The sequence below is a fragment of the Eretmochelys imbricata genome, chromosome 2 (genome assembly GCF_965152235.1).
Source record: "Eretmochelys imbricata isolate rEreImb1 chromosome 2, rEreImb1.hap1, whole genome shotgun sequence".
Lineage (NCBI taxonomy): Eukaryota > Metazoa > Chordata > Testudines > Cheloniidae > Eretmochelys > Eretmochelys imbricata.
In genome coordinates, this window is record NC_135573.1 from 170,200,646 (window position 1) to 170,224,927 (window position 24,282).

Consider the following 24,282-nt stretch of genomic DNA (forward strand, 5'->3'; position numbering starts at 1 on the left):
GCATTGTAAGACCAAGTGAAAATTCCTTTGAATAAACTTTTAAAATTTCTTTTCTAAAATTTATTAATTTTATTTTCATTTTGGAATCATCACTTGTAAAATAATTCACTACAAAATTACTGAAATTGCAAAAGTGTTTGTAAGTTTCTGGGAGGGCAGGATTTACTGATATCCCTACAGCCGCAATTCAAGAATGTAATGGTGTCAGACTTAAGGAAGAAGGTAGCTTGTTCTTTGACAGGGCGAAAGGTTTAAAAGTGATCCATTGAGGTTTATGGAGCAGCATCAAGTTAAAAGCAAATGTAGTTTAAAGTTTTAATCTAGCCCCCACTCCACACACAAGGTTTCCATTGATGTTAAGGGGAGTTTAATGCTTTGAACTGCTGAGCGAGAATAAACCCCTACAGTATTAAGAAGGAAGCTTGAAGTGACTTACAGCTGGAGAGATTCATCTGTGAACAGATGAGAATACAGGGAGACAAAACTCACTGAGAAACATGCTGGAAAAACATTTTGGAATAAGCTAAGAGGCACATGGTTAACATTTCCAGCTTGCTCCACGACGGTGGCCAAATCCAGACCAGAGTGGGTCAAGGACACCCAAGAACTCAAGATATGTGACATGTACTGTCCTCACTTCACTTTCTCAATAACCTTCCCTGAAAACGTTAGGGTAGAGAGTGGTAGCCTGCACCACATTTTAATAACTCACTGTTCAGATAATATGATGCATCCCTCGCTAGTGAATGCGAAGGATAGTCTGATAGAGGCTCACATTTCTTAAGCACTGGAGGTCCCAAATTCAATCCCCGGTGATGAACGAGTTATGACAATCATACACTTTCACTAAGGAAAACATTAACAGGTCTCAATAATTAGCCCCAAGCTTTCTCGTTCATCTTCACATGCCAAGAAGTGCAGGTCCACCTCCCAGCTAACTGGCTATAATTACCTCAAAATTGTACAAAATCCACCCAAGATGGTACTGCATTGAAAACATCCTGGTGACACTGATTCCAAGTGTCACCCACTCAGCTCGGGTAGATTGTTGCAGCAAAGTAGATTGAAAGCTTGTAGATAGAGAAACTCAGCTCTTCAAAAAAGATAAAAAGGGTGCACTACAGAGCCCAACATGACTGGTTCTGCTGGACAAGGACTTGCTGATGGTATGTCTGAGGAAGAGAATGTCTCCTGAGACTCTGCCACAGTGACAGCATAGGAATGTCATACAATCTATCTGGCTTAGAAGGTGTTTTCTTCAATCAGTTCTCCAAGCTCCCATCATTATTACTTCATCATTTGTCGGCCATCTGTAAACTATTATGAGTTGCAAAGATGATGGGGAGGGTGGCATGTTAGTGCTAGCCATGACAAATAAAGGGAGGGGGCAAGATTTTTAAAAAATAGGGACCTAAAGTTAGGTTCCTAAATCCATTCTTGTACCTAAAGAAATGGCTTGATTTTCAAAAGTAGGTAGTTCTTATTTAAGGGAGGAATTTTCAAAATGTGTATGAAGTGATTTAAGAGCACAAGTCCCATTTACTTTGAATGGGCCTTGTGCTCCTAAATTGCTTAGGACCTCTGAAAATCTCTTCCTAAGTGCCTAGCTACAGGCACCTATTTTTGAAACTCTCAGCTTGGGTTTTGTGAAATCCAAGATCAATATAAATGCAGGATTACCAACCCTAAGCATTCAAAAACCATGAGCCAGGACCCAAAAAATAATGAGACTGGCTTAAATCTTACCTGCCTTTTGATTTCTGAGCCTGTAGGAAGCACTTGGGTCATATTTTCCAGCTTTTCTCTGAAACTTTGAGAAATTCATTTAAAAATAAAAAGGAAAAGCTGAGGTTCTCATGTAATTACAGGATTCCAGGAACTGAGGCTTTAAGAAAACCAAAATCTACCATGAGACCTGCACTAAAATCATGACACTTGGTAATACTATAAATGTTAACTTCCTGACCTGAGTAAAAAGGTTTTTTAATTTGGACTTTCCCGCAGAAGTGGTTGGAAGCCAAATATTTTTCTGAGGTAAACCCAAACCCTGCAGCATTGTGCTTGTGCAGAGGAAACAAAGTGAAACAGACTAGAAACAGAGTACAAATTTCAGTGAAAGTAATTTCTCTATTTTCATTATTCAGGACCAGGTCATTCGAGAGGAGAAGGGTGGGAGCGGGATTGAGAAGAATAGCAAGACTGAGATAACAATTGATTTCAGAGGGCGTGCTCATGGAACAGCATGCTACTTAACATGAGAGGGGTGCCTCAGTCAATCATCTGTGAGGCTGAATGCTCAAGTGATGGGGACTGATATACATTTTCCTAGGATGACAAGTGGATGCACTGCATCGACATTTACTTCCTTCCCATTGTCCGGATAAATGAGCTATTGCACAAACAAACAACCAATGCTTCCTGTTTGTAGGGAAATATAGTCTGTTACTATCACACAAAATAAATATTTGTATCCACCACAAATATAATGGACTGTATCAGATGACTACTAGGTCATACAAATTTTGGTTCCTCCTAGCATAACTACTCTAAATTATTTATCAACTCAAAATTGTTATCTACAGTCTCTATAGGCATGTTACCACTCAGCCATCCCAACCTCCCGCAAACGAACACAACGCATCTCCATTGGGCTTGCTTTCTTGTGCTGTAAGATCTCAAAGTCGCTGCGTGTCACTCTATTTGCACTACATGTTATCTGCTTTACATTATTTCATGAGCTGGTGTCACTCCTACCTAACATTGTCATGCCTCTGAATGTAAATCTTGTGAAAAATCCTTTCAGGTGGCTTCAGGAAGTCTTCCTTCATTTCCATGGCAACGTTCCTGGGCAAAAGACTCATCAGGAGACGCTCCTAAAAGAAAATGCAAACCCATTAGTTTTGGGGTGTAATTTTTTCCCCAATCAGCAATTCTAAATAAAATCAAACCATTCCCCCTATTTTAGCATATGTCTTAAGAATTTCTGTTTCATAAAGAACATGAACCCTTCCCCTTTTATATTTCTGCTGCCTGTGGGAGAGTCTTTTCAAATTCCTCTGTACAACAAGAGAGACCATACAGTAAAGAAAGAGCTAGTTTCAAGAGCAGATCATTGTCCATAATTATACTTATCATTATAAAACTAATAATAACAACTTACTATATCACCAGTATCATTTATCTGTGAAGGAATTCCAGGATCATTTGCTATGCTTTTGTATCTACTGGTTTGGAACTTAAAGTGTTATCTTACTGGGTCTATTAAAGCAGGTTTTTAAACAGTGCAATCTGCTGTATATTTTTCCACACAGCCTGAATCAACTGAACAGTAATAAAGGTACATTTTTATAAAATATGGGCCAGCATGGAAAGGTCTAGTTCTAGCAAGCACAATAGACAACTCCAGGTTTAATGAAAGGCCTGCCATGTCACCGAGAGTGGTTTTATCGTATGTCACTCTCCTGCTTACCCAAAATCCCATATTTCCAAAGGTTTTGGATCCCCCTGATATTGGTTAAATTATATTCCCCAAATGGTGACCTACTCATAGGCACTTTAAAAACTTGTGAAGGCTACCCTATTTAGATAGTCCCGGAAGTCCTCAAAGAGATCACAATCTGACCATCAGCACTTCTTCACATTTAAAACTCAAATATGCCAATTTTTGCCCTAAGATGCATTTGAATTTAAGGACCCAACTCTGCAATCAGATCTGCTAGCATCCCACATGGAAGATGGAATCCTTGCTGCCATATCTGATTGCAAGGTTCAGAGCTAAAATAGTGGGAGTTGTGAAGGATTGCCCAAGAGCAAACTTTGGCCCAAGATTTCTCCTTATTTCATTTGGCCAAGAAAAATAAGGGGGGACAACAATTAAAGAAAATGAAATAAACAGTAAAAGAAAGACAGAATGGAGAAAGAGAAGTGGTTAATATGAGGTTTGATCAGACTAATGCTCTGCATTGCCCGGTAACATTTTACCGCATACTCCTTATGCACTAGCCATGAGCTCGGGACAACACTAAATTCCAATTCAATTGCTAAAGTACAACACAAGTCTTCCAACTTTGAGTTCTGACCTATAGTGTTGCTTCCAAAGACTAATGCTTCAGATATTTACATCATGGAGGAGTGAGTTAAATTTTGCAAGAAAAAGATGACTGACCCCTGATTCTCATTTTACAGTAAAGCCCCTTAACATCCCTGTAGCAGCGTAAATGGACGTTAGCATAAATGAGAATTAAGTCCCATTAATTTTAATTAGGTCTCTTAATATCCAGGTATAAACTATAGTAAATAAAGTCATAAAGAACATGCAGAAATTAAATATTTGTGAATGGCTTTATACATCAACCAATTCCCTTACAGAAAAGTCCTAGAGCATGTTAGGAAAATATACTCTTACTATAAGTTTCTGTTTAATTATCAGTGTAATTTTATATTCCTGCTATTGATGGGACTGGACAACAGAGGATAGATCACTCGACAAATTGTCCTGTTCTGTTCACTCCCTCTGAAGCATCTGGCACCAGCCACTGCTGGAAAATGGGATACTGAGCTAGATTGGTCTGGCCCAGTATGGCCATTCTTATGTTCTTAGAATTTTACAATGAGGTTCAAAAAACCCCAGTGGTCCAGACTATGACAGATCCTTACAAAGGTAAATGTGGGGGTGGAAGGGATATCTTGTGTAGTCCCTATCCTCACTAAGGAACATAGGGACAGCTCCCACAGTACACATCAGAAATGTACAGAGCTCCATAAAGTGCAGAGAGGGGAATGCAACAGCTGCTTTGTAGACTAGATGGAATGCAGGCTGCACCACCTTACAGATGATCACCTGTGTTAACAATAAAGGTACACATCTGAGCTGGAATTCAATTGGCTATAACAAGAAAGTACGTTTTAAAATATTTTTTTCATGGTAAATTTTATTTTCACAAAAATTAGAGGCATTGCCAAAACATGTCATTAGCAATCACACAACAGCCACAAAACCTTTACACAAACAAGGTTAGTTGCTTAGAACTGATTGAATGAATAAAGTCCAATTACAGTACATCCTTGGAAAGAGGACAGACATTGGTGAGCTTCCAAGGAGGGAGGTAGCAAGAAGGGTTGGGTAGCAGAAAAATTAAAAGGGAGGCTGGCAACTATAAGAAATTTTAATTTTCTAGAGAATAACACAGCCAAAAAAAAAAAAAAACAAACAAACAAACATACCCAGAGATGCCATCAAAAAGTTTGTCTTAAAAAAACACTAGAAAAGCCCATTTCCTTTTGGCCAAAATTTTAGATCCTTCAAGCAACATGGTATTGAATTCCAGATTAACTGAGTAAGGACTGGTTAAGAAACCCAGGATTTGGACCTGTATGAATGAAATAACAGTCCAAGCTATGCAGAAACATGATCAGGTTTCGGAAACAGCATTGTCTGGATCTCCATTAAGTGAGCCCCACTGCGTTGCATCTTCATTTGCCCAGAGAGGGTGACAAAAAAGACCCACACAAGAGAAAAGAAAATGAGATCAGCATGGCTGCATAGAAAACTGAATGGGAACAAGAGACAGAATAGCAAGCAACATTTGTGTTGACATTCCTGCTCGAGCAGCTGCTGCCATTGAGGATGACAGAAAAAAGTGAAACAGGTAGAAGAACAGGGAGCACCAACCTATTTGTAACAACTTAGACAAGGAAAAACCACACACATTGCAGGCCTCCTTTTTAGTGACAAGCAGCCTTGTCTCCCATAAATCATCAGGATCTCTAGCGTATTATCATATTGGATCCAAACAAAAGAGACTCAGCCAGTACACAGAAAAATATAAAGACATATCTGGCTCTCTTGCTGACCTTTGGAACTCTTTAAACATACCCCAACACTACAGTGTAGCTGGACACTGCAAAGAGGATGAAATGCTGGTCTCATTGAAGACAATGGTAAAACTCCACTGACTTCAATGGGACCATGATTTCAGCCAGAGTATTTGTATTCTGTATTCAATCTATTGACAACATGTCAATCTTCCACAAACATTAATGGGATTTAAAGTGTGTTCATACCCTGCAAAAATGACTCTCTCAGGATAACATTAAAGGGTTCCATGTTTATGGTCTATCCAAAAAGAGGACCCAATCTGGCACTCCTGGCACAAAATCTCACTTAGGCCAAGGAATGGCAGAATAGGCTACAAATATCCTCCATTAACAACGTTCCATTAGGTTTGTATTTTAATTGCCATCTTACAAACTCAACCTGGAATCTGGGAATGTCAAGCTGGGCTCTTTCTGCCTCATGTCTCAACATTAATGAAAATTTCTGTGCATGGAATTTAGTTAATTCTAATGATAATGTCTGAGTCAGAATAGAATCCAGAGTTCACTGTCTCGCAGCTATATTGGTTCCGCATTGCTAAGAGAAGTAGTAAAAATATTTTTCTTACTAAAGTCAGCAGATATGACTCAGAATATACATGGTAAACAAAGTAGGAAATAGCAATTTTTATGTTGCCACTATTCTGACCAATAGAACACTAACTTTAAGCACACAAAAGGAAAAGATATATAAAAGATCGCCATACAATAAGGTCTATTGCATTGCTTTTGTCTAATCTGGACATCAGCAAAAAAAGAAAAATTCTCTCAAAATAACTGCCCCAAAAACCTCAAACTGTACCTTTTTTTTTTTTTTTTGGTTTATAGTCTTTATATTCTAGCCACACAATAAATTTCACTAATATAATGGACAAATTCAGACAGTATACACAGAATATATGTATTTGGAATGCACAGTCTGTCTTCATCTTCTTCTCCTTGCTGCTCTGATAATATGTCATTGTAACCATAAGTATGGTATTGTTCAGACAAACAATTCCATTGCCGTAACAGATATGAGGAGAGCAAAATAGTATTTTGTTTTGCACACTGTTCAACACAGATTGAGAATACAAACTCTCACATCTTTAGTAAGTTATTGAATATGGTGACTTCCTACTCTGCTTGCACCAAAACAGATATTTCAAATGAATGAAATTGATGGCAAAACTCCCATTAACTTCAAAATGGACAGGATTTCACTCAAATGTATTTTTGGAATGACCAGGACAGGGTGGTGTTATTCCATTAGGAAAATCTTTAATATTTTAGTATATTGGAACTATAACTTTCATCTCCTGCATATTTGTATTTCCAAACTTAATTTGCCATTAACATAATTTTTTTTACTTTATTACTTAAAAATGGAAATGGTTTATATAACCCCTTACATGTTGTACAGAACAAAGAATATATCTTACCATGTTCAGCTAATACTGAATTATGGTAATTTGTATTACTTCTTATTAACTTATATTAAATTTACAAAATAAATTCATTTAAAAAACTGAACATTAACTCACCCAAAAAAAGCCATGATGTATACTTGCCACATACACAGTCAAGGAAAGATTTCAACTTTCCTTGATTCTGTGATATTAGACTTTTGGAGATTCTAGATCAGGGAATTTATAGCTATTCAACAGCCTGAAATCAGCCATCCGTATGTCAGGCCTCTTGAACCCAGTCAAACTTAACTCACTTGCATTCTTGATTGAATGACATATTTAACTCAGATGTTTTTATTTAAATATATTTTTCCAAACGTTCAATACTTTCTCAAACAAATTCCTTCTAAAGTTTCTATACTGATTTATAACACTTTAGGCAGCCCCCAAACAATAGCTTCCAACACAATATAAGATGCTATTATTTTTCTATGAAATTATCTGTATCAGTGTCCATATAGGATATGGCTGTGACACATTTTTGAATCTTTTCAGCAATCTGTAAATCACTTATGAAACCAAACCCTCATCAGAACACCAGCCTCAAAACAGCAAATTCCATAATGTTCTTGGCCAACATTTCCCCTCCCCTTCTGTTGCACACTGCGCTGTGCAATGATTGGTTACAACTGTCTACCCACAAACTGGCTGCTTTTCCATTTAGGCTCTTCGTTTAAACTAATCTATTTCTAGTGCACCCATGAATTCATAAAATACTATGAAATCTAGGAGCCAGTAGAACAATTAATAGTAGCAGAAACATCATGGTCCGAACATGGACCACCTTAGCTGCCCCTCACTATGTCAGGACATATTTTTAAGGATCATCAAAGGAGAAAAATATATTTAAGAAAAGGGAAATCTCATTTGATAGATTTGTAGATTACTTTATCAAGAGAGGAAGTGTCCTCCATTATGCTCTAAAAAAGGTAAGACAAACTGATCTTCAAGATTGGTAAGTATGTCCCACAGCCAAAGGCCTTCTATCTAGATTGCCCTTTCCCCACCTCTACAGAGTTTCACTTTGGGCCCCATTAGCAAAAATATCCCTGTGCTGTGGTGGTATTGTATATATCTCCAGTAGAATCCAGATACAGCATTCAGTTATAGTGAAACACTGCTTAGAATGAAGTAGAGTGAATTGCTGCAGTGCATTGCAAAAAACTTTCAGATCTCTTATATAGCCCTCATTATGAGAGCATATAATGCATAACAATCTTATTACAGCAGCTACCTGCTGGGATTAAAAAAATATATGGTTTTCTTGACACCTTCACAATTGTTAGAGTCCCTTGCATTTTCAGGAGGTAGAAACAGCTTGCATCACATCCACAGTGAAGGAACAGGAATATTTTACTCGTCTTTCTCCTGCTATAGTAAAACTCTTTATGTTGACAATTTGAGGGGAGAAGTTAATAGATATGTAGATTTTAAGGCATGAAGGGACCACTGGGAGTCTCACCTCCTGCATAATACGGGTCATAGAACCTCACTCTGTAATTTCTGCCTCAAGCCCATAACTTCTGTTTGAGTTCTAGATGTAGTGAGTTATTTCACTATAAGGCTCCATCACAGGTTTTATTTATTTATTTATTTATTTTAGAAAAAAAGGAACAAATCTTATCACTTGCTACACAATAAGTGCCTGCATAAGTTGCATGCCTGCATCAGTTTTAAGATAAAACCACTGAGCAGCGGGCTCTCTGACACCCCCCACACTATATTGCATAGCTATTTTAACTCATTCTAGAGCTAAACTACTGTAATGCCCTCACAGTAACTTTATGTAAACTTTACTGAAAGAGTCAAGACAGATGAGGCAATATATTTTATTACAACAGCTATGTGTGTGAAACCAATCACTACCCTCTTGAATGAGCTCACACACAGAAAAGTGATAAAAAAACCAAAGGTACCCCATCATCCATGGGTGAAGACTTTCACAAAGTGATCACTCCATACCTGACCTCTAAGTCCTCATCCCCAAAGGAAACCTGCACAGCACATTTATAAGATAAGTCTGGGAACTTAAATGCATAACTGTGCTGGCCACTAAAAGCCAGAGATACTAGTTTTATGGCCCATTTCAACAATTTGCAACACACCCTGTTGCCTGCTAACGTTTAATTGCCCACTTCCTTTTAAGTGATAGCCTACAGCATATGTGAACCCCTTATGCTTAACAATCTGTCCCAACTTGTATTTAGCTTAGACACTCTGGTTGCCCTCTCCAAACCTGAAGAAAAGCTCTGTGAAGCTTGAAAGGTTGTCCTTTCCACCAACAGAAGTTGGTCCAATAAAAGACATTACCTCCCCTATCTCGTCTCTCATATATCCTGGGCCAACATGGCAACAGTACAGTGCAAAAACCATGTGAAGTTTACTATCATTCATTCTTGTAGGCTGTAAAACAAAGGCAGAAGACTTCATTTATACATTATTTTAAATTAAATTATGTTGTGAGCATAGTGTTATTGTTATGTATTCCCTAAATAGTGTTAGAGGAAAGAACTACTATATTAAGATGACTTTGCTTTTTTTAAAAAAATGGCCACTAGATGGCAATGTTTCAGAGCATTACTGTAATGTCTCAAAAGTTATGATAATTTGTTAGTGCTTTATTATTGAAATCATAATTGCTGAAGATCATTAGTGATGCTGTACTGCAACGCACGGGTTGCGAATATCAGAGAATATCACTGCAGTGTTATGCTAGAAGATGATCAGTTGTTAAAATGCAGATTTTACATCTAGCAGTTGATTTGTCATTTGAAGCTACCAGACGTAAATCTGACAATCAGGCTAAATGATAGCAGCATCAGCCTCGCACAATCCTTCTTAGCACTCTCCAGGGAGACATTCCCACACCACTGAAACCTAATTGACAATGGCCTATAAAATGTAATTGACAATGGCCTATAAAATGATCAGAGGCCTATCCCAAAGCAGGTGTCATTTAGAGGCAAGAGCAGTCCCCTCCTTAGGCCTGGTAGGGTAGAGAACATTCTACACACAAAGCATTGTTGATATGTAAGAGGCAGCTGTGGAGATTGTGCTGGTGAATTTCTGACCTCATAATAGCATCTTCTGGTTCAATTTCTAGGGGTAAAACCCAACTTTTTAGTGAGTCTGCTGTTTTGTAACACATTACTAGCCCACAGAAACCTAAGCTGCAAGTTCAATGTCAATAAGAGGATCAGAGATGTGTTGACAGGAAAAAGAAGAATCTTTCCTAAGTTCACAGAGAGCCCCCTCTTGGAAACAAACAATATGAAATGAAACTAGATTTACATAGCCAGCCAGCTAGTGACATTACACAGAAAATGACATTGTTTGCCCCAGCCTCTCTGACACGGTAATGGCAGTAAAGAAATCTAGCAGGAGCTATACACAGAGCGAGTCACTTGTACTGAAATTCTATTCATAATGAGATGGAATGAAAGCCCCACTTGATTGCATTTCAGTGCACTGTTACTCCATTGAGTCCAAGTTTCTCTTTGCTACAAATTGGTGCCATCCTGATAATCTTCTTGAAGTGACGCAATCACCACTTACCAGCTCGGTGTGGAATGCTGTATTTCACCTCCCTTTCCTCCTCTGTTCCCAGAGAGAAGAGGCAAATGGGAGGAAGAAAAAAGAAAGCACAACTAAGCAGCAAGGAGCGTGGGAGAAGAGAGGCTGTTAATATTTCTACAGTGGCTACCAACAGAGAATGCAAAGGAAATGAAACAACATAACTGCAGCTGTTTCCTACTACAGATTAAGATAAGGTCTTCTTTCCCCACAAACCTATCAGTGCCATATTATCTACAAAGAGTGAATTGAGTTCCTACTATTGCTACTGGGATGAGGAAGAAAAGCACTTTTACCCTCTCCCTGTTATAAAGAAAACCCTGCTTATATTGATGGGAGAGTTTTCAAACAAGAAAAAGACATTTCACAGTAGGAGGGTTTCACTGTTCCTATTTTATGGCAACGGAGAACTTCAGCCAAATTAGAGAGAGGTGAAACTGTCCATCCAGGGAGTAGTGCCCTGGGACGAGAGGAGTTATCATGAGATAGATCATCTTACCAGACGTTGTATGTCAGGGCCCTGACAAAGTCCTTCAACACCAACACCAGGATGTTCAATAATTATGGAAACAGTGTTACTTAAATTCTGCATTCTCATACAGTCCTTATATCAGTGTTCTCCTCCCAAGGACAGAATGACTGAGGCAATGTGGTAAGCCTTCACATTTACCACAAACTGTTCATGTCATTGTTCAGTAAACATTTTACTTTATTCAAAGAGTTTGAGGCTCATCAGAGACTAGGGGTATCGATGATATCAGCTGTTCAGAGAAATACCTGGGAAGCGTAGAAGGCCCTTTCGAGGTGAGGGTTCAAACTCATTTGAGGTTGGGGCTGACATACTCTATCAGTAAATGTTTGTTAGAAGTTGTTAAATTAAAAGTGTGAAAATGTATACTAATTAAGAAGTTATTGTCTTACAGTCCCCACATGAAGGGCCACACTCCTTCCTTTTTTTGCTTGTATGTAACTCCTATCAGCTCGAGTGGGAAGCACATGTGTAAGTCCCTGAGGTACTGTAAGGCACTCACATACTCTGCTAATGTGTGTATATGTGTTTGTGGGGGGAGGGTCACATAAGTACCTAAGCTACATAAATACCACCCGCTTAGATAACTCCAAATCTTCATGTTTGTGTTCTCTATGGCAAACTAAGAGTATTCTGTCCTTCTATTCCCACTGAATCAATGGTAAAACTCTCAGTGAGTTTAATAGAAGGAGGATTAGACCCACTGAGTGTGAGTCTGCATTTTAGATTAATTATCCAGCCATACCAGCAGTGCTGTCCAAATCCTGCTACACATGCTAAACAGATGTAGAAAAACAAGTGAGATATTAAAAGCACAGCTTGAAAAGCTGCTTTACTTTACACAAGGCTGGTCTCGTTCAAATAAATAAATGAACCCATCAGAAGGAACATGGCTAACGTGCTACGTAATTCTTAATCAGGCAAGTACGTGGAGATGTGTGCGCTAGTGGCTGCTATACACTGAAGCGCTCCATCGTCATGGCGTTGTACATCTGAGCCTCACTTGATAATCGCAGCATTCTACTGTCATGAAATCGACAATAATACTGTCATTGGGATCCTCTCTTATTGCTGCTGCTAAGATGATGGCATTATGAACGGCATCTTCACCGACACTGCTCATTTTCAAGAGAAATGGTAAAGCAGATGGCACTTCACAAACAGTGCAGCTCAGAACAGAGAAGTTTCCTTTCTTGCTGAAGGATCTCTTGATTTCTAACCTTGAACCGTGCCTTTGTTGTTAGTCACACCAAGCTAACATTAAACCCCCAAGTAAATACTCTCAGTCCTCTCTCAGTGAGCGATAAGTCCTTCATGCATATGATATCTCCACCATCTGGGACAGCTGCCATAACTTTCTATATCTATCTGAATGCTAAGAATTACCATACATGGGGACAATAAAATATTAATGTGAGTTAGGGGAGGGGAAAAATCAGACTTCACCTCTGCAGGTTAAAATAAATAAACACATATTTAGAGGTGAGGCACCCCACCACAACACATCACAGGACAGAAGAAATTGTTTTGATAATTCTGTCCAAATGTACAGAAAGAAAATAAGTCTGTATGAAAACCTTGATCTATAGATTCTTAATAGTGTAGCGCAAGTGGGCACTCCATAGGAAGGTTTACCTTTAGCTCAACAGAGAGCAGCATTGTGATTGATCGTGCTACAACTGATCTAGACGTCAGGAACATAAAAAGCACTCTAGACTCCTAGTTTTGAAAATCTTGATCTTGAAGTTAGGCTCCTAAATCAATATTTAGGAACCCAAATAAGTGGTCAGATTTTCAAAAAAGTGTCGAGCACCCAGCAACTCCTTATTGAAAAATCTTGGCCTAATAGTCAGACCACAAGAACACTTATACCTATGCAGAAAGAATCTCATTGCATATCAGAAAACCAGAAAATCTCTCGAGACTACCCAAAAACCAATCTGGGGATCAAATTTAGGAGTAAAACCATAAATAACTCAAGGCACAGAAAACCAACTGATATGTTTCTGAACAAATTATACAGATCTAGCAACACCTGTCACTGGCTATTTGTCCATGTTATCTCTACAGTGGAAAGCAAAGCAATCCTAGCCATGCAATCTGCCAAAAAAATTAAAAAATGGATTGCAACTTAAAGAGAAAGAAAAAGGAAGGAAAAAAGCCTGGAATAAACAAAGGAAGCTGTGAGGGAACTCACCAATTTTAAGCAATCAGATTCACTTGATGCTAATCTACACTTACCACGTACAATAGAGATTTTCCAATCAATACTAAGACAGAAAAAGGAATGAGACCACATAGGAAAATTAGCATAAGTCAAAGATGTACTAGATACCTGTTTCTTCTGTGAAATCTGAAGGAATTTGGAAATCTGAACGAAATAAAAAAATATCCCTCACTCCAAAATGATAAAAATCCAAACAAAATACTCCCATAACAACAACAGCATACAAAATACATTATATTACAAGAAAAGGGGACAGGTTACTACATTGTCTGGTATCTTTCTACCAGCAGAGGTGTAGTCTGCTAGCTTAGGACACATGCAGCTCTCTAGTAGGGCAAAACATGTTTGCTGTCCTATTTTAGATCCAAAACAAAGCACACCTGCTATTACACACATAGCTTGCTGAATTAAGGGCAGGATTCATTTCCTGCAAAGCCCTGTGATAATGCATGAAACACAAGTAGGGCCCGATCTTCAACTGCTGTAAATTGATGTTGCCCTACTGGACTCTGTGGAGCTATACCAATTTACAGCACCTGAAGATAGTTTATGATATTTTAAAGACTGAGATGAGAACATAAGTTAACTTGCACTAAAGAGCTGGTTGGCTTTCAAGATGCACTTATGGGTGAACACATTTGTAGGGACATCAGTGAGGGGGAGGAAGATTTGATTTAGAAACATACAGAAGATACAGCCCTATAAGAGTATTCAGGATATCAGTCTTCTACTGCTGAAATAAGAACAGTCCAAGCCACACATTCATAAGGATGTACTATTTTGCACAATGGTTTGTTAGTGCCTCCCCCGAGGCAACTAACTGAAACACACTACAAATGCTTCGTTGACTTGAAACTGTCTCCCTGTATTTCCATCCTACAAAGAACTCAGAGCACATCCATGAACATGTGAGAATTCACACACAAGGTTACATTAGAAAACAGCGCTTTAGACTTAAAAGCCAACCTTGACAAAATGCCTTCTCATTTTCTTATTTAACTTCAGTGACATATGTTCTTACTTTCTAGAGTTCTGATGCATGATTATTTTCTCTAACGAGTGTGATACAAGATGTTATCTACTGAAAGCAATATAGTAGCCTATCCTTAACTATGTAACGACAAGCTTTATATCCTGGAACCACAAAGGTACTTAGGTGCTTAAGTCCTGGTTTTAGATGCTATTGAGATCCACAAAACTCCTATCTGGCTACCATCGACCCCTGTAGACTCCTAATCACTGCGTGATGGGATGTCCCTCAATCTCACCTATTGAAGTGGTTCCACTTTAATCAAATAATTGAATAATTAAATATTAATTGGTCCAGGAAACAAGTGAGAATGACTCTATAGCCCAGTGGTTAGGGTATTCACCTGGGAGGTGGAAGATCTCTGTTCAAATCCCTTCCCCATATCAGGCAGAACTGGTGATTTCCCACGTTCCAGGTGAGTGCTGTAACCACTAGGCTAAATGTTATAAGGGAGGTCCTCCTCCCCCTCCCTCTACTTTGTGCATTTAGGTGGCCTCTGAGCACGCCCACTGGATTGGATCCCACCTGCAACGTAGGCAGAGAAGCACCTATCATCCCCTGGTTTGTGGATCACTAGAAGAGACAGGTACCTTCCTTCAGCATGGACTTAGGTGCCTATCTCCATGAGAGGATAACATACCCCTCTCATCGACATCTCTAATTGGCTAGCTTAGGTGGCTTTCCACCTAGCATGCTGGCTTTATGGATCACATTCTAAGGCGACTATCTCTTGCCGTTCACTGTATAGGAGCCTAGATGCCTGATTCAGACTTTGTGAATCACAGCGTTGTTCCTGTGACTTTCTACGTGTCTAAAAGTTAGGGGCTGCAATGCTCAGCATTCTGTATTATATGCCTAGTGAGGAATCTATTTGTCAAAAAACATTTCCTGAATCATACTTGCTGACAGGTATTTTGAAATAAATTACCAAAATAATTGAAACTGACGTGATTATATTGTGTCATTTTGCCATAAAATATGCAACATTTTGCAGAATTTTAAGATTGGGAACAGGAGCTGCGACGTGGTGCTCAGCACCAGGCCCCATCCAACCCAAAAGCTCCGGGGGCGAGTGAGGGTACTGTCTAGGGTCTGGGGGCGGGGAGGGGGAAAGAGTGGGAAAAGGGAGGGCAGACCCTGCTGCTGCTGCTGGGGAAGCATTGAAACAGTAGTGGCCTCCTATGTGCCTATCAAGGAGAAGGTGATTAGGGGGTATCATATTCCCCGCTCCAACAAAAAGTGACTGATAATTCTCCAACTTCTTGTTAACCGAGATGATCCAAACCCAAGCACCCTCCCACCTCAGTGCCGCCCACTGTGATGGTGATCACTGAATCCCCCGTAGCTGCTGAAGTTTTAACAGTTTTTAGAATGCTACAAAATGGAAAATTTTAATTTAACTGTTTTTGTTCATCTCTTCAACCTACCATGAATGAGCAAAGATTCCATTAGGATAATTAAGAGCTCATTTCATTTTAGTTGCCTTAAATATTTCGACACATCTATGAGAAAGATATATTGGAATGAGGAATAGTTCAAAACCTCTCTCCTACATTATATCAATTATTAATAACTCGAGCCTGCCCTATGCAACTCAGAAGAAGTTAATAGAGACATTAGCTTAACTGAGACTTGTGCCTGGGAATCAGGGTTCGTGTACTGTATTTTATAGGCTTTAAAATCAGTTTACTTGGCATAGCTCTGAGACCTTGTGCTAGATAATGGAAATGGCTGAAAGCTGATTTTGTTGTTTAAATGTCAGTGTGTTACTGGGGTGGAATTAAACTGTAAGTGCAAGGGTTGAAGTTCCTGATATGACAGCAGGTATGAATAATGTTCTTTTATGAATTTCTTTGGTTTTCTGGTTTTTAATATGATATAATGAGGTTATAATTATTCTGTAATTTATAAAAATTCTTATAATGTAAGTACAATTATAATACAATTAAAGTGCATAGATAATACAGTTTACAGACCTATACTCTGCAAGATGCCTTGGGTGTTGTTTTTGTTTTGTTTTGCGTTTCTAGATACCAATGCTATATGAAAACCCCACCTTCTGCTATTAGACACATTCAGCTAATTGAGACATTTCTCTGCCTAATAACAGGTCCTCAGAGACCAAATTCCATTGTAAAATGAATGCGGGTATTAATTCAGCCACATGCACCTTCCACTGCAGGTTGCAGAGAGCAGCAAAACGGGGTACGATAGCCAAACCTGCAGACGGAGGGATCAGCAACCTAAGGCCCCACTCCTGCAAACACTTACACACATGCTTAACTTTAGTACCATGAGTAGCCTTAGGATTCACTTGGATTTACCTGGTACTTAAAGTTAAGCATGTACATAAGGGATGGATTACACAGGAGTGGGGCCTATGGGATCTTTGTAATTACTGCTGTGTTGACCAGCAATCACTCCCCCTCTACACCTTCCACTTTGGAAAGGGGACTATTAGGGTTATCTGTTCTGACATCCTGCATAAAACGGACCATAGAACCTCACCCAATGATGCCTGCATCAAGTCCATAATTACTGGTTGATCTAGACTCAAAGTATAGCTTTTAGACACAGAGTGTTTTACTTTTTTTGGAGGGAGGATTGTACTGTGTACATCTCAGTGGTATATTTAGGCTTCGATTCTGCAGGGCCATGTATACAATGTTGCAATTATAAATTCAAGTCACAAAGCGCTAAGAAGGACAGGAAGTGTCGGGGAAACCAATTATCCATTAACTAGAGCACAGCTGGCAAGTTACGCCTGCCTAACTGCAAGAGTAAGGCATAAGGGAAACAAAAAGCTGATCCCTTACTAGCAGGATTCAGAACATAGCCCAATCCTGCAAACTCTTTTATATATATACAGTTGTATGCACATGAATCATCCCCTTCCACTCAGAAGGAACACTTACACGTGTAAAGTTACACTGAGGTGTGTTTGCAGGATCTGGGTTAATAAGTACTTTACCTTTCCTCAGACACACTCGTACTCCATCCGTACCAAACTTCATTTTTTAATCCTGTTCACTTGCAAGTTGATTGGTTCATACTTCTATTCCTTGCTGCCCTGAGTAACATTACTAAGGGCCTGTCAACAGGACAAGTCATTATGCAGCACATCGGGTGTGAATATACCGTGTACCAGTTTGCCACACAGTAGTGTCATCCCATGTCGACACTGCCACAGCACATTGTATCAGCGGCCATATGGGATGCTGTTACTGCATAGCAAACTGGTGCTCTATAGAGTCACACCCTGGCTTGCTGCACAGTAATCTGCTGTGCAGACACGTCTTAAGAGTCAAACCTGGACCTCTCCATAGCAAAGTAGAGACTTAACCCGAGACCATCAGGTAGGGCTAGAAATCTTTTTTAATACAATAGTCTACATGAATTAAACACAAAGGTGCAGTGGACACATGAAGGGGTTAAGAGGTATTATGTAGAGTGGTGGGAGATTGTCACTAAACTAGAGAAAAATCCTGAGCCCGACTTACCCTCATTGACGTTAAAGACAAAACCCAATATGATATTAGGACTGGTCCCTGAGATTCGGCAAAAAGTCAGACTTTTTCACCTTTTTTGGGGGAAAACAAAAAGGCACTTTTCACAGGTTGGTAATGCTGCAGAAAGTACATCATTTAGCTGGTGGAAGTGATGCACTTTCACCCTGGATCAAACTCAGGAATATGTCGCCCCCTTCCCCCGCAAAAAAAATCACTGGCAAGTGAATACCCAGTGAACAAGTACTGCTAATATTACACAACCCTAACTAGAGGGTGCGGGGCTAGTTGTATCTTTACAGTCTGCCCATGGTAAGGAACACCAGGTAGCTGCCCCACCCCAAACGCACACCAGGAAGGGAATTATTACTCACCAAGTCACAATTACCTCCCTGGTTCCCCCTTTGTTCCAGTAGCAGATTAGTATCGTGTCTGCACGGCCAAGATTCCACTCACTCCCCACCAACCTGCAATGGAGGAGAAGTAGCAGCTCCAGAAAGCTGCTCTTCTCACTGTGTTGTGAATTGCAATGCAAGTAGCTCATGCAGTGTAGGGGAAGGGAGCGCCTTGCACACTAAGCAGGTGACCTCAACCTAAATTAATATTTTCTTTGTTTTCTTGATTGCAGAGTAGAAAATATGGGTAAAACAGAGAGAAAAGAAAAATGGAGGTCTTTTGGTTGCAATTACACGTTCTGGGCACAAACCCTGCTCCTTTGGGAGTTTGGCCTTTCATTTCAATAGCAGCAGGATATTTACATTAAGCGGCTTGCTCTAGAAAGGATGGTATTGCTGCTGAGATTTATGAATAACGGGAGCAGCATGCTTTTCCCAAGAGGCTGATCACAGTTATTCTCTTATGCACACAGTCTCTCTTGGCCCAGAGCCTTGGATTCAGTGGTTGTTTTTGAACCTTAGCCTCCCATCTGGCAGCATAATGAATGCATGCTGCCATGCCAATGAGATAATTTATCTGTCTTAACTGCAGACAGCAAAAAGTTTAAAAAAAAATTAGCATTTACATCACTCTGCTTCAAATGCCTTCTTGCATGCTCCTAATATAAGGGATGCTGACTTTCTGAACATGCGGTGTACAAAAAAAAGAGGGATCTTAGCATTCCCCATTATAAACAAATTTACCACAGTTACCATGTGTAGCTGCTAAAGGAAATCCACAGAGGAGGAAATGTCCCTTGCAGATAGATACAGCTGCAGTCTCTGTCTTCACAAAGTCACCATTTTAAGTCTAAAAGATTGTGTGTGTTCAAAAGTCAACAGGGGTCTGCTTTTGCTGTTTCATTAATTACATGCGTAGAAACATCAGGGAAAGGGTTTAAACATTTTGGTTTGAAATTCTTAATGTAAAAAGGCTACAGTATTTGGGTCAGGGCATTTACATAGGAACAAAAACGGATTAAGAATATCAGTACTTTTCCTTTTTTACATTTAATATTTGTATTTCACCAAATGAAGTTACCAGGATGATTATACATGCCCAAGTAGTTCACTGATGTAATTTATCCCCACCTCTCCACCTTTCAACAGCCCTAGAGTTCTCAGTGGGACTAAATTGCATGATAAATAGGCCTCAGAGTGTTATCAACTGGAAACTTGTGCTACATTAGGCCATAATGGCCTGATAAGAGTATTGTAGCTTGTAATCACGTCTTGGTGGGGTTTTGGACGGAGGGGGATGGGGTTCCCCCCTCCCTGTTTTAGAAGTGTTATTTAGTTTAAGAGCAGGAGTGGAAGTCACCAAAAGTTGTTTGAAGGTACTGTATATTGGTAAATCAGTGCTTTTCACCACTGCATATTGTACTGCATAAAGGAATATCTGCCAATGTATTAAAGTGAAGAATGTAAGGTACTCAGTGTACTGGTGTACTTGCATATTGGATTAGAAAAATGTTTATCACGGGAATTTTACTTTAAAAATTGTGCAAAGTGCCTCTCTTTTGTCTGTTGTTTTTGGGGAGGCATTTGCTTCTTTGCTTTTTTACAGATAGGTATCAAAGACACGTTTCAAATACCTAGAGATGGGCAAAACAAACGGTGCTTTGGTTTGAGAACACAGAAGTAGATTTTCAAAAGGCAGAAATAAAAGTTAGGTATCTAAGTCCCACTGAATATCATTGTGACTTGGGTGCCTAAATGCCATGCACTTGGAAAATCTGCTCCCTTGTCAATTGGGTTTAATCATAACCAAAACAAAAAGAGTGATTTGAATGAAGGTTACTTTTTATCCAGACTCCCAAAGTTCAAAGGCAAAGAAGTCAGAGGTATCTATGTATGTACGTGTTATATAAATACACATGCACATGGTACATCTATCTATGGCTATGCAAGGAGTATGGGGAATGAACAGAGAGCACTGGAAGTATTAGTACATAACGCTAAATTATGACTTAAGTAGTCATCAAGACTTGGTGGGCTAAGTCTCATGACTGGAATATTGGTATAGAGCGGTATAGCTTTTTCAGGAAGGAAAAGAGGGAAGAGACATTATATTAACCAGCAAGAATATATACACTTGTTCTGAGGTCCAGAAACAGATGAGAGAAAGACCAGTTGAAAGTCTCTGGGTAAAGATAAAAGGGGGGGAAATAAGGGTGGCATTATGGTAGGGGTCTACTATAAATCACCAAATCAGGAACAGGTATTTCTAGAACAATTTGTAATCACCTAGAGGATATTTGGGTTATATGGAATAGCCAGCATGGATTTTTCAAGAGCAAATAATGTCAAACCAACTTAATTTCCTTCAGGGTTACTGGCCTAGAGGAAAGGGGGAAGGAGTAGACTTGATATACCTTGATTTTAGTAAGACTCTTGACAAAGTTCCACATGATATTCTCATAAGCAAACTAGGAAAATGTGGTCTAGATGAAATTACTATCAGATGGGTGGCACAAGTGGTTGAAAGACTGTACTCAAAGAGTTGTTATCAGTGGTTCACTGTCAAACTGGGAGGCCATATCTAGTGGGGTCTCACAGGGGCCATACTCTTCTAGCCATAGATGTACCATGTGGAGAATAGGATTAGAATTGAAAACGACTTTGGAAAAAAAGGAGAATTGATCTGAAATCAATTAGATGAAATTCAATAAAAAGTGCAAAGTACTTCACTTAGGAAAGAACAATCAAATGCATGGCTACAAAATGGAGAATAACTGGCTAGATGGTAGTACTGCTGAGGGTTATAATGGACCACAAGTTGAATATGAATCAACAAAGTGATAAATTTGCAAAAAGGCTAATATCATTCTGGGGTGTATTAACAGCAGTGTCGTATGTAAGAGATGAGAGGTAATTGTCCCGCTCTACTTAGCAGTGGTAACACCTCAGCTAGAGTGCTGTGTCCAATTCTAGGCACCACGCTTTACGAAAGATGTGGACAAATTGGAGAGAGTTCAGAGGAGAGAAACAAAAATTGACAAAAGGTTTAGAAAACCGGTCCTATGAGTAGGGCCCTACCAATTTTACAGCCATGAAAAATGTGTCACAGACTGTGAAATAAGCCCTTCCCAGTGAAATCCGATCTCCCCCTGCTGCTAGGAGCGCCCCAGCCAGGGGGCTCCTAGCTCCGGCTGGGCTGGGGAGACACGGGACTTGTCCACCCCTGCACAGCCACTCTCGGGCAGAGCTCAGACCCACCTCCACCTCCGGGAACCTCCTCTGGCTGCAGGAAGCTTCATGGTTACTGCCTTCAGAGTCCAGCTTTGAAGGCAGCACAGACGTGAGGGTGGCAATCCCTTGATCCCCCCACAACAGGTTTGCGACCTCCCCACAATCCCCTTTTGGGTTGGGGTCCCCACGGTTACAACACTATGAAATTTCAGATTTAGACATCTGAAAACGTGAAATTTACCAATTTTAAAATCCTATGGCTGTGAAATTAACCATAATGGATCGTAAATTTGGTAGGGCCCTACCTATCAAGAACACACTTTAAAAAAAAAAAAAAAGGCATGTTTAGTCCTAAGAAAAGAAGACTGACATAGGGCCTGATAACAAATCTTCAAATATGTGAAGGACTGTTATAAAGATGTTGGTGATCAGTTGTTCTCCATGTCCACTGAAAGAAGGACAAGTAGTAATTGGCTTAATCTGCAGCAAGAGAGATTATATTTGATATTAGGAAACACTTTCTAACTATAAGGGTAGTTAAGCTCTGGAATAGGCTTTCAAGGGAGGCTGTGGAATCCCCAACATTGGAGGTTTTTCAGAACAGGTTGGGGAAACACCAGTCAGGGATGATCTAGGTGTACTTGATCCTGCCTGAGCACAGGGGGTGGACGAGATGACCTCTCGAGGTCCCTTACAGCCCTGCATTTCTATGATCAATGGTCCCTGTTTTGGACTGTGTTACAAAAGGAGATAGACAATTAAAGGGTTGGGGGAAGACCTGATTTTGCAAAATCTCACCAGAGCGGATTTTGTTTCACAAAACCAAACCTAGGATCCAAACCACTCCTTGGTCTAAGTCCCATTTTAACCAACTACCCAAAGTTGTTTAAAGAAAAGGCTCTACATATTCATCATAGACTGTGAACAGTATATCACAACAAAGACCTGATCCAAACTCCACTGAAGTCAACAGAAAGACTGACTGCAGCCGGATTTGGATCAGGCATCAAGTAAGTGATAATGAGTTTTGCTGCAGTGATTTTCCTTATCGTATCTTATTTCTATGTCAGCGTGGAAGGCTGATTGCTGTAGTTTTAAGTGAAATATACTAAAACCAGTATTATTTTTAAATGAGTGGAGGGATGGATTGTGGTCCAAACTGTTTTGCTGCAACACTGGAGTCTGTTCTCCCTGTAAAGTGTGTTTTTACCATAACGCTCATTAATATTAATAGGAGGGGCAGACATACACCTAGGCGAAGAGAGATTTGTATAGGATGTCTAAAATCCACCTTACATTCCACATGCAAATAAAAATATGATTTCTATATAGTCTAAAATGTTACCTTTCTCCCCGGCCTAGAAATTTTCCACTTTGGTGCTTGAGCTAATGCTAACTATGTGGATGCTCCTGCATGCTGTCTTTTTGTGGCAGATCAAGAGTAAAATGCAAAGCAGAGAAACTCCCCTGGCAATAAGGTAATTAAAGACCTTTCCTCATGAATTAGTCTCTCAACTTACAGTGCATGTATCTATAATGATACCAAAGAAAGAAGAGATAAAGCAAGAGCTCTTTTAAACTGACCTGTTTTTCATTTTCATCCTCCAGCTTTAGCCTGTCTTCTATGCAGTTCCTGGCCTGAAGGAACGCCTTTCTCTGAGCCCTTTCCGTCAAAATCCTCACAAAGATCCCATACAAATTTACACTGACAAACAGGATAGCATTGGCCATGAGCTGTAAGGGAAGAAGAAGAAGAAAAAAAAGACAAAAATATTTTAATATGCAGATTCTTTTTCACATTACTACTCATGAATGAAAAAGTGAATATTTAAAATCCGGCCCTATAGACTACATTGGTGAAACACTTTCCTGTATTACAACAGTATAGAAGCAACGATACCAGCTGTCATGCATCTAGGCAGGCATACATCACAGTCTACAACTTTTAATTTGCTAAATGTACCTTCTCTTAAGATGACCTGTGGCTTATTATTATTTTTGTTCATCATTAGGTCTTTCATTAAGTCATTGGCAAATCTGTCTATGTACCAATATGACCCTCACCACCATCACCTCACGAATCAATAACAGATTTTAGCCTCACAACATCGCTGTGAGGTAAGGAAGTATTATGCCAATTTTAAAAGATGGGGAACTGAGGCACAGAGAGATTAACTGAATTGCTCACAATCACACAGGAAATCTGTGGTTGAACCAAGAATTGAACCCAGTTACCCTAAGTCCCTCTTCAGTACCTCATGCACTAGGCTGTCTGGCCTGCATCTGTGCCGTTAGCAATTATATTGTGAGGTTTTGAACGTCTGTTCTAGAGATTATTGACATAATGATCCTGCAGTGCGCTGAGTGCCTCCTACAACATGCTGAGTGCCTTCAAATCCCATTGACCTTGGCAGGAGTTGAGGACACTCAGTGTGTTGTAAGAGGCACTCGGCAGGATCAGTCCCTACC

The 24,282-nt window shown here is 39.6% G+C and overlaps 1 protein-coding gene across 1 annotated transcript in view; it reads right to left on the bottom strand.

The window, feature by feature from the left end:
- ADCY1 (adenylate cyclase 1) overlaps nucleotides 1–24,282 on the bottom strand; it is a 217,517-nt gene that overhangs the window by 118,470 nt on the left and 74,765 nt on the right. Inside the window, exons 2-3 of the mRNA XM_077809215.1 lie at nucleotides 23,398–23,547; nucleotides 2,755–2,873 (exon numbers count right to left, since the gene is read on the bottom strand). Coding sequence (XP_077665341.1) covers nucleotides 2,755–2,873; nucleotides 23,398–23,547 — 269 coding nt within the window. The remainder of the gene's footprint in view (nucleotides 1–2,754; nucleotides 2,874–23,397; nucleotides 23,548–24,282) is intronic.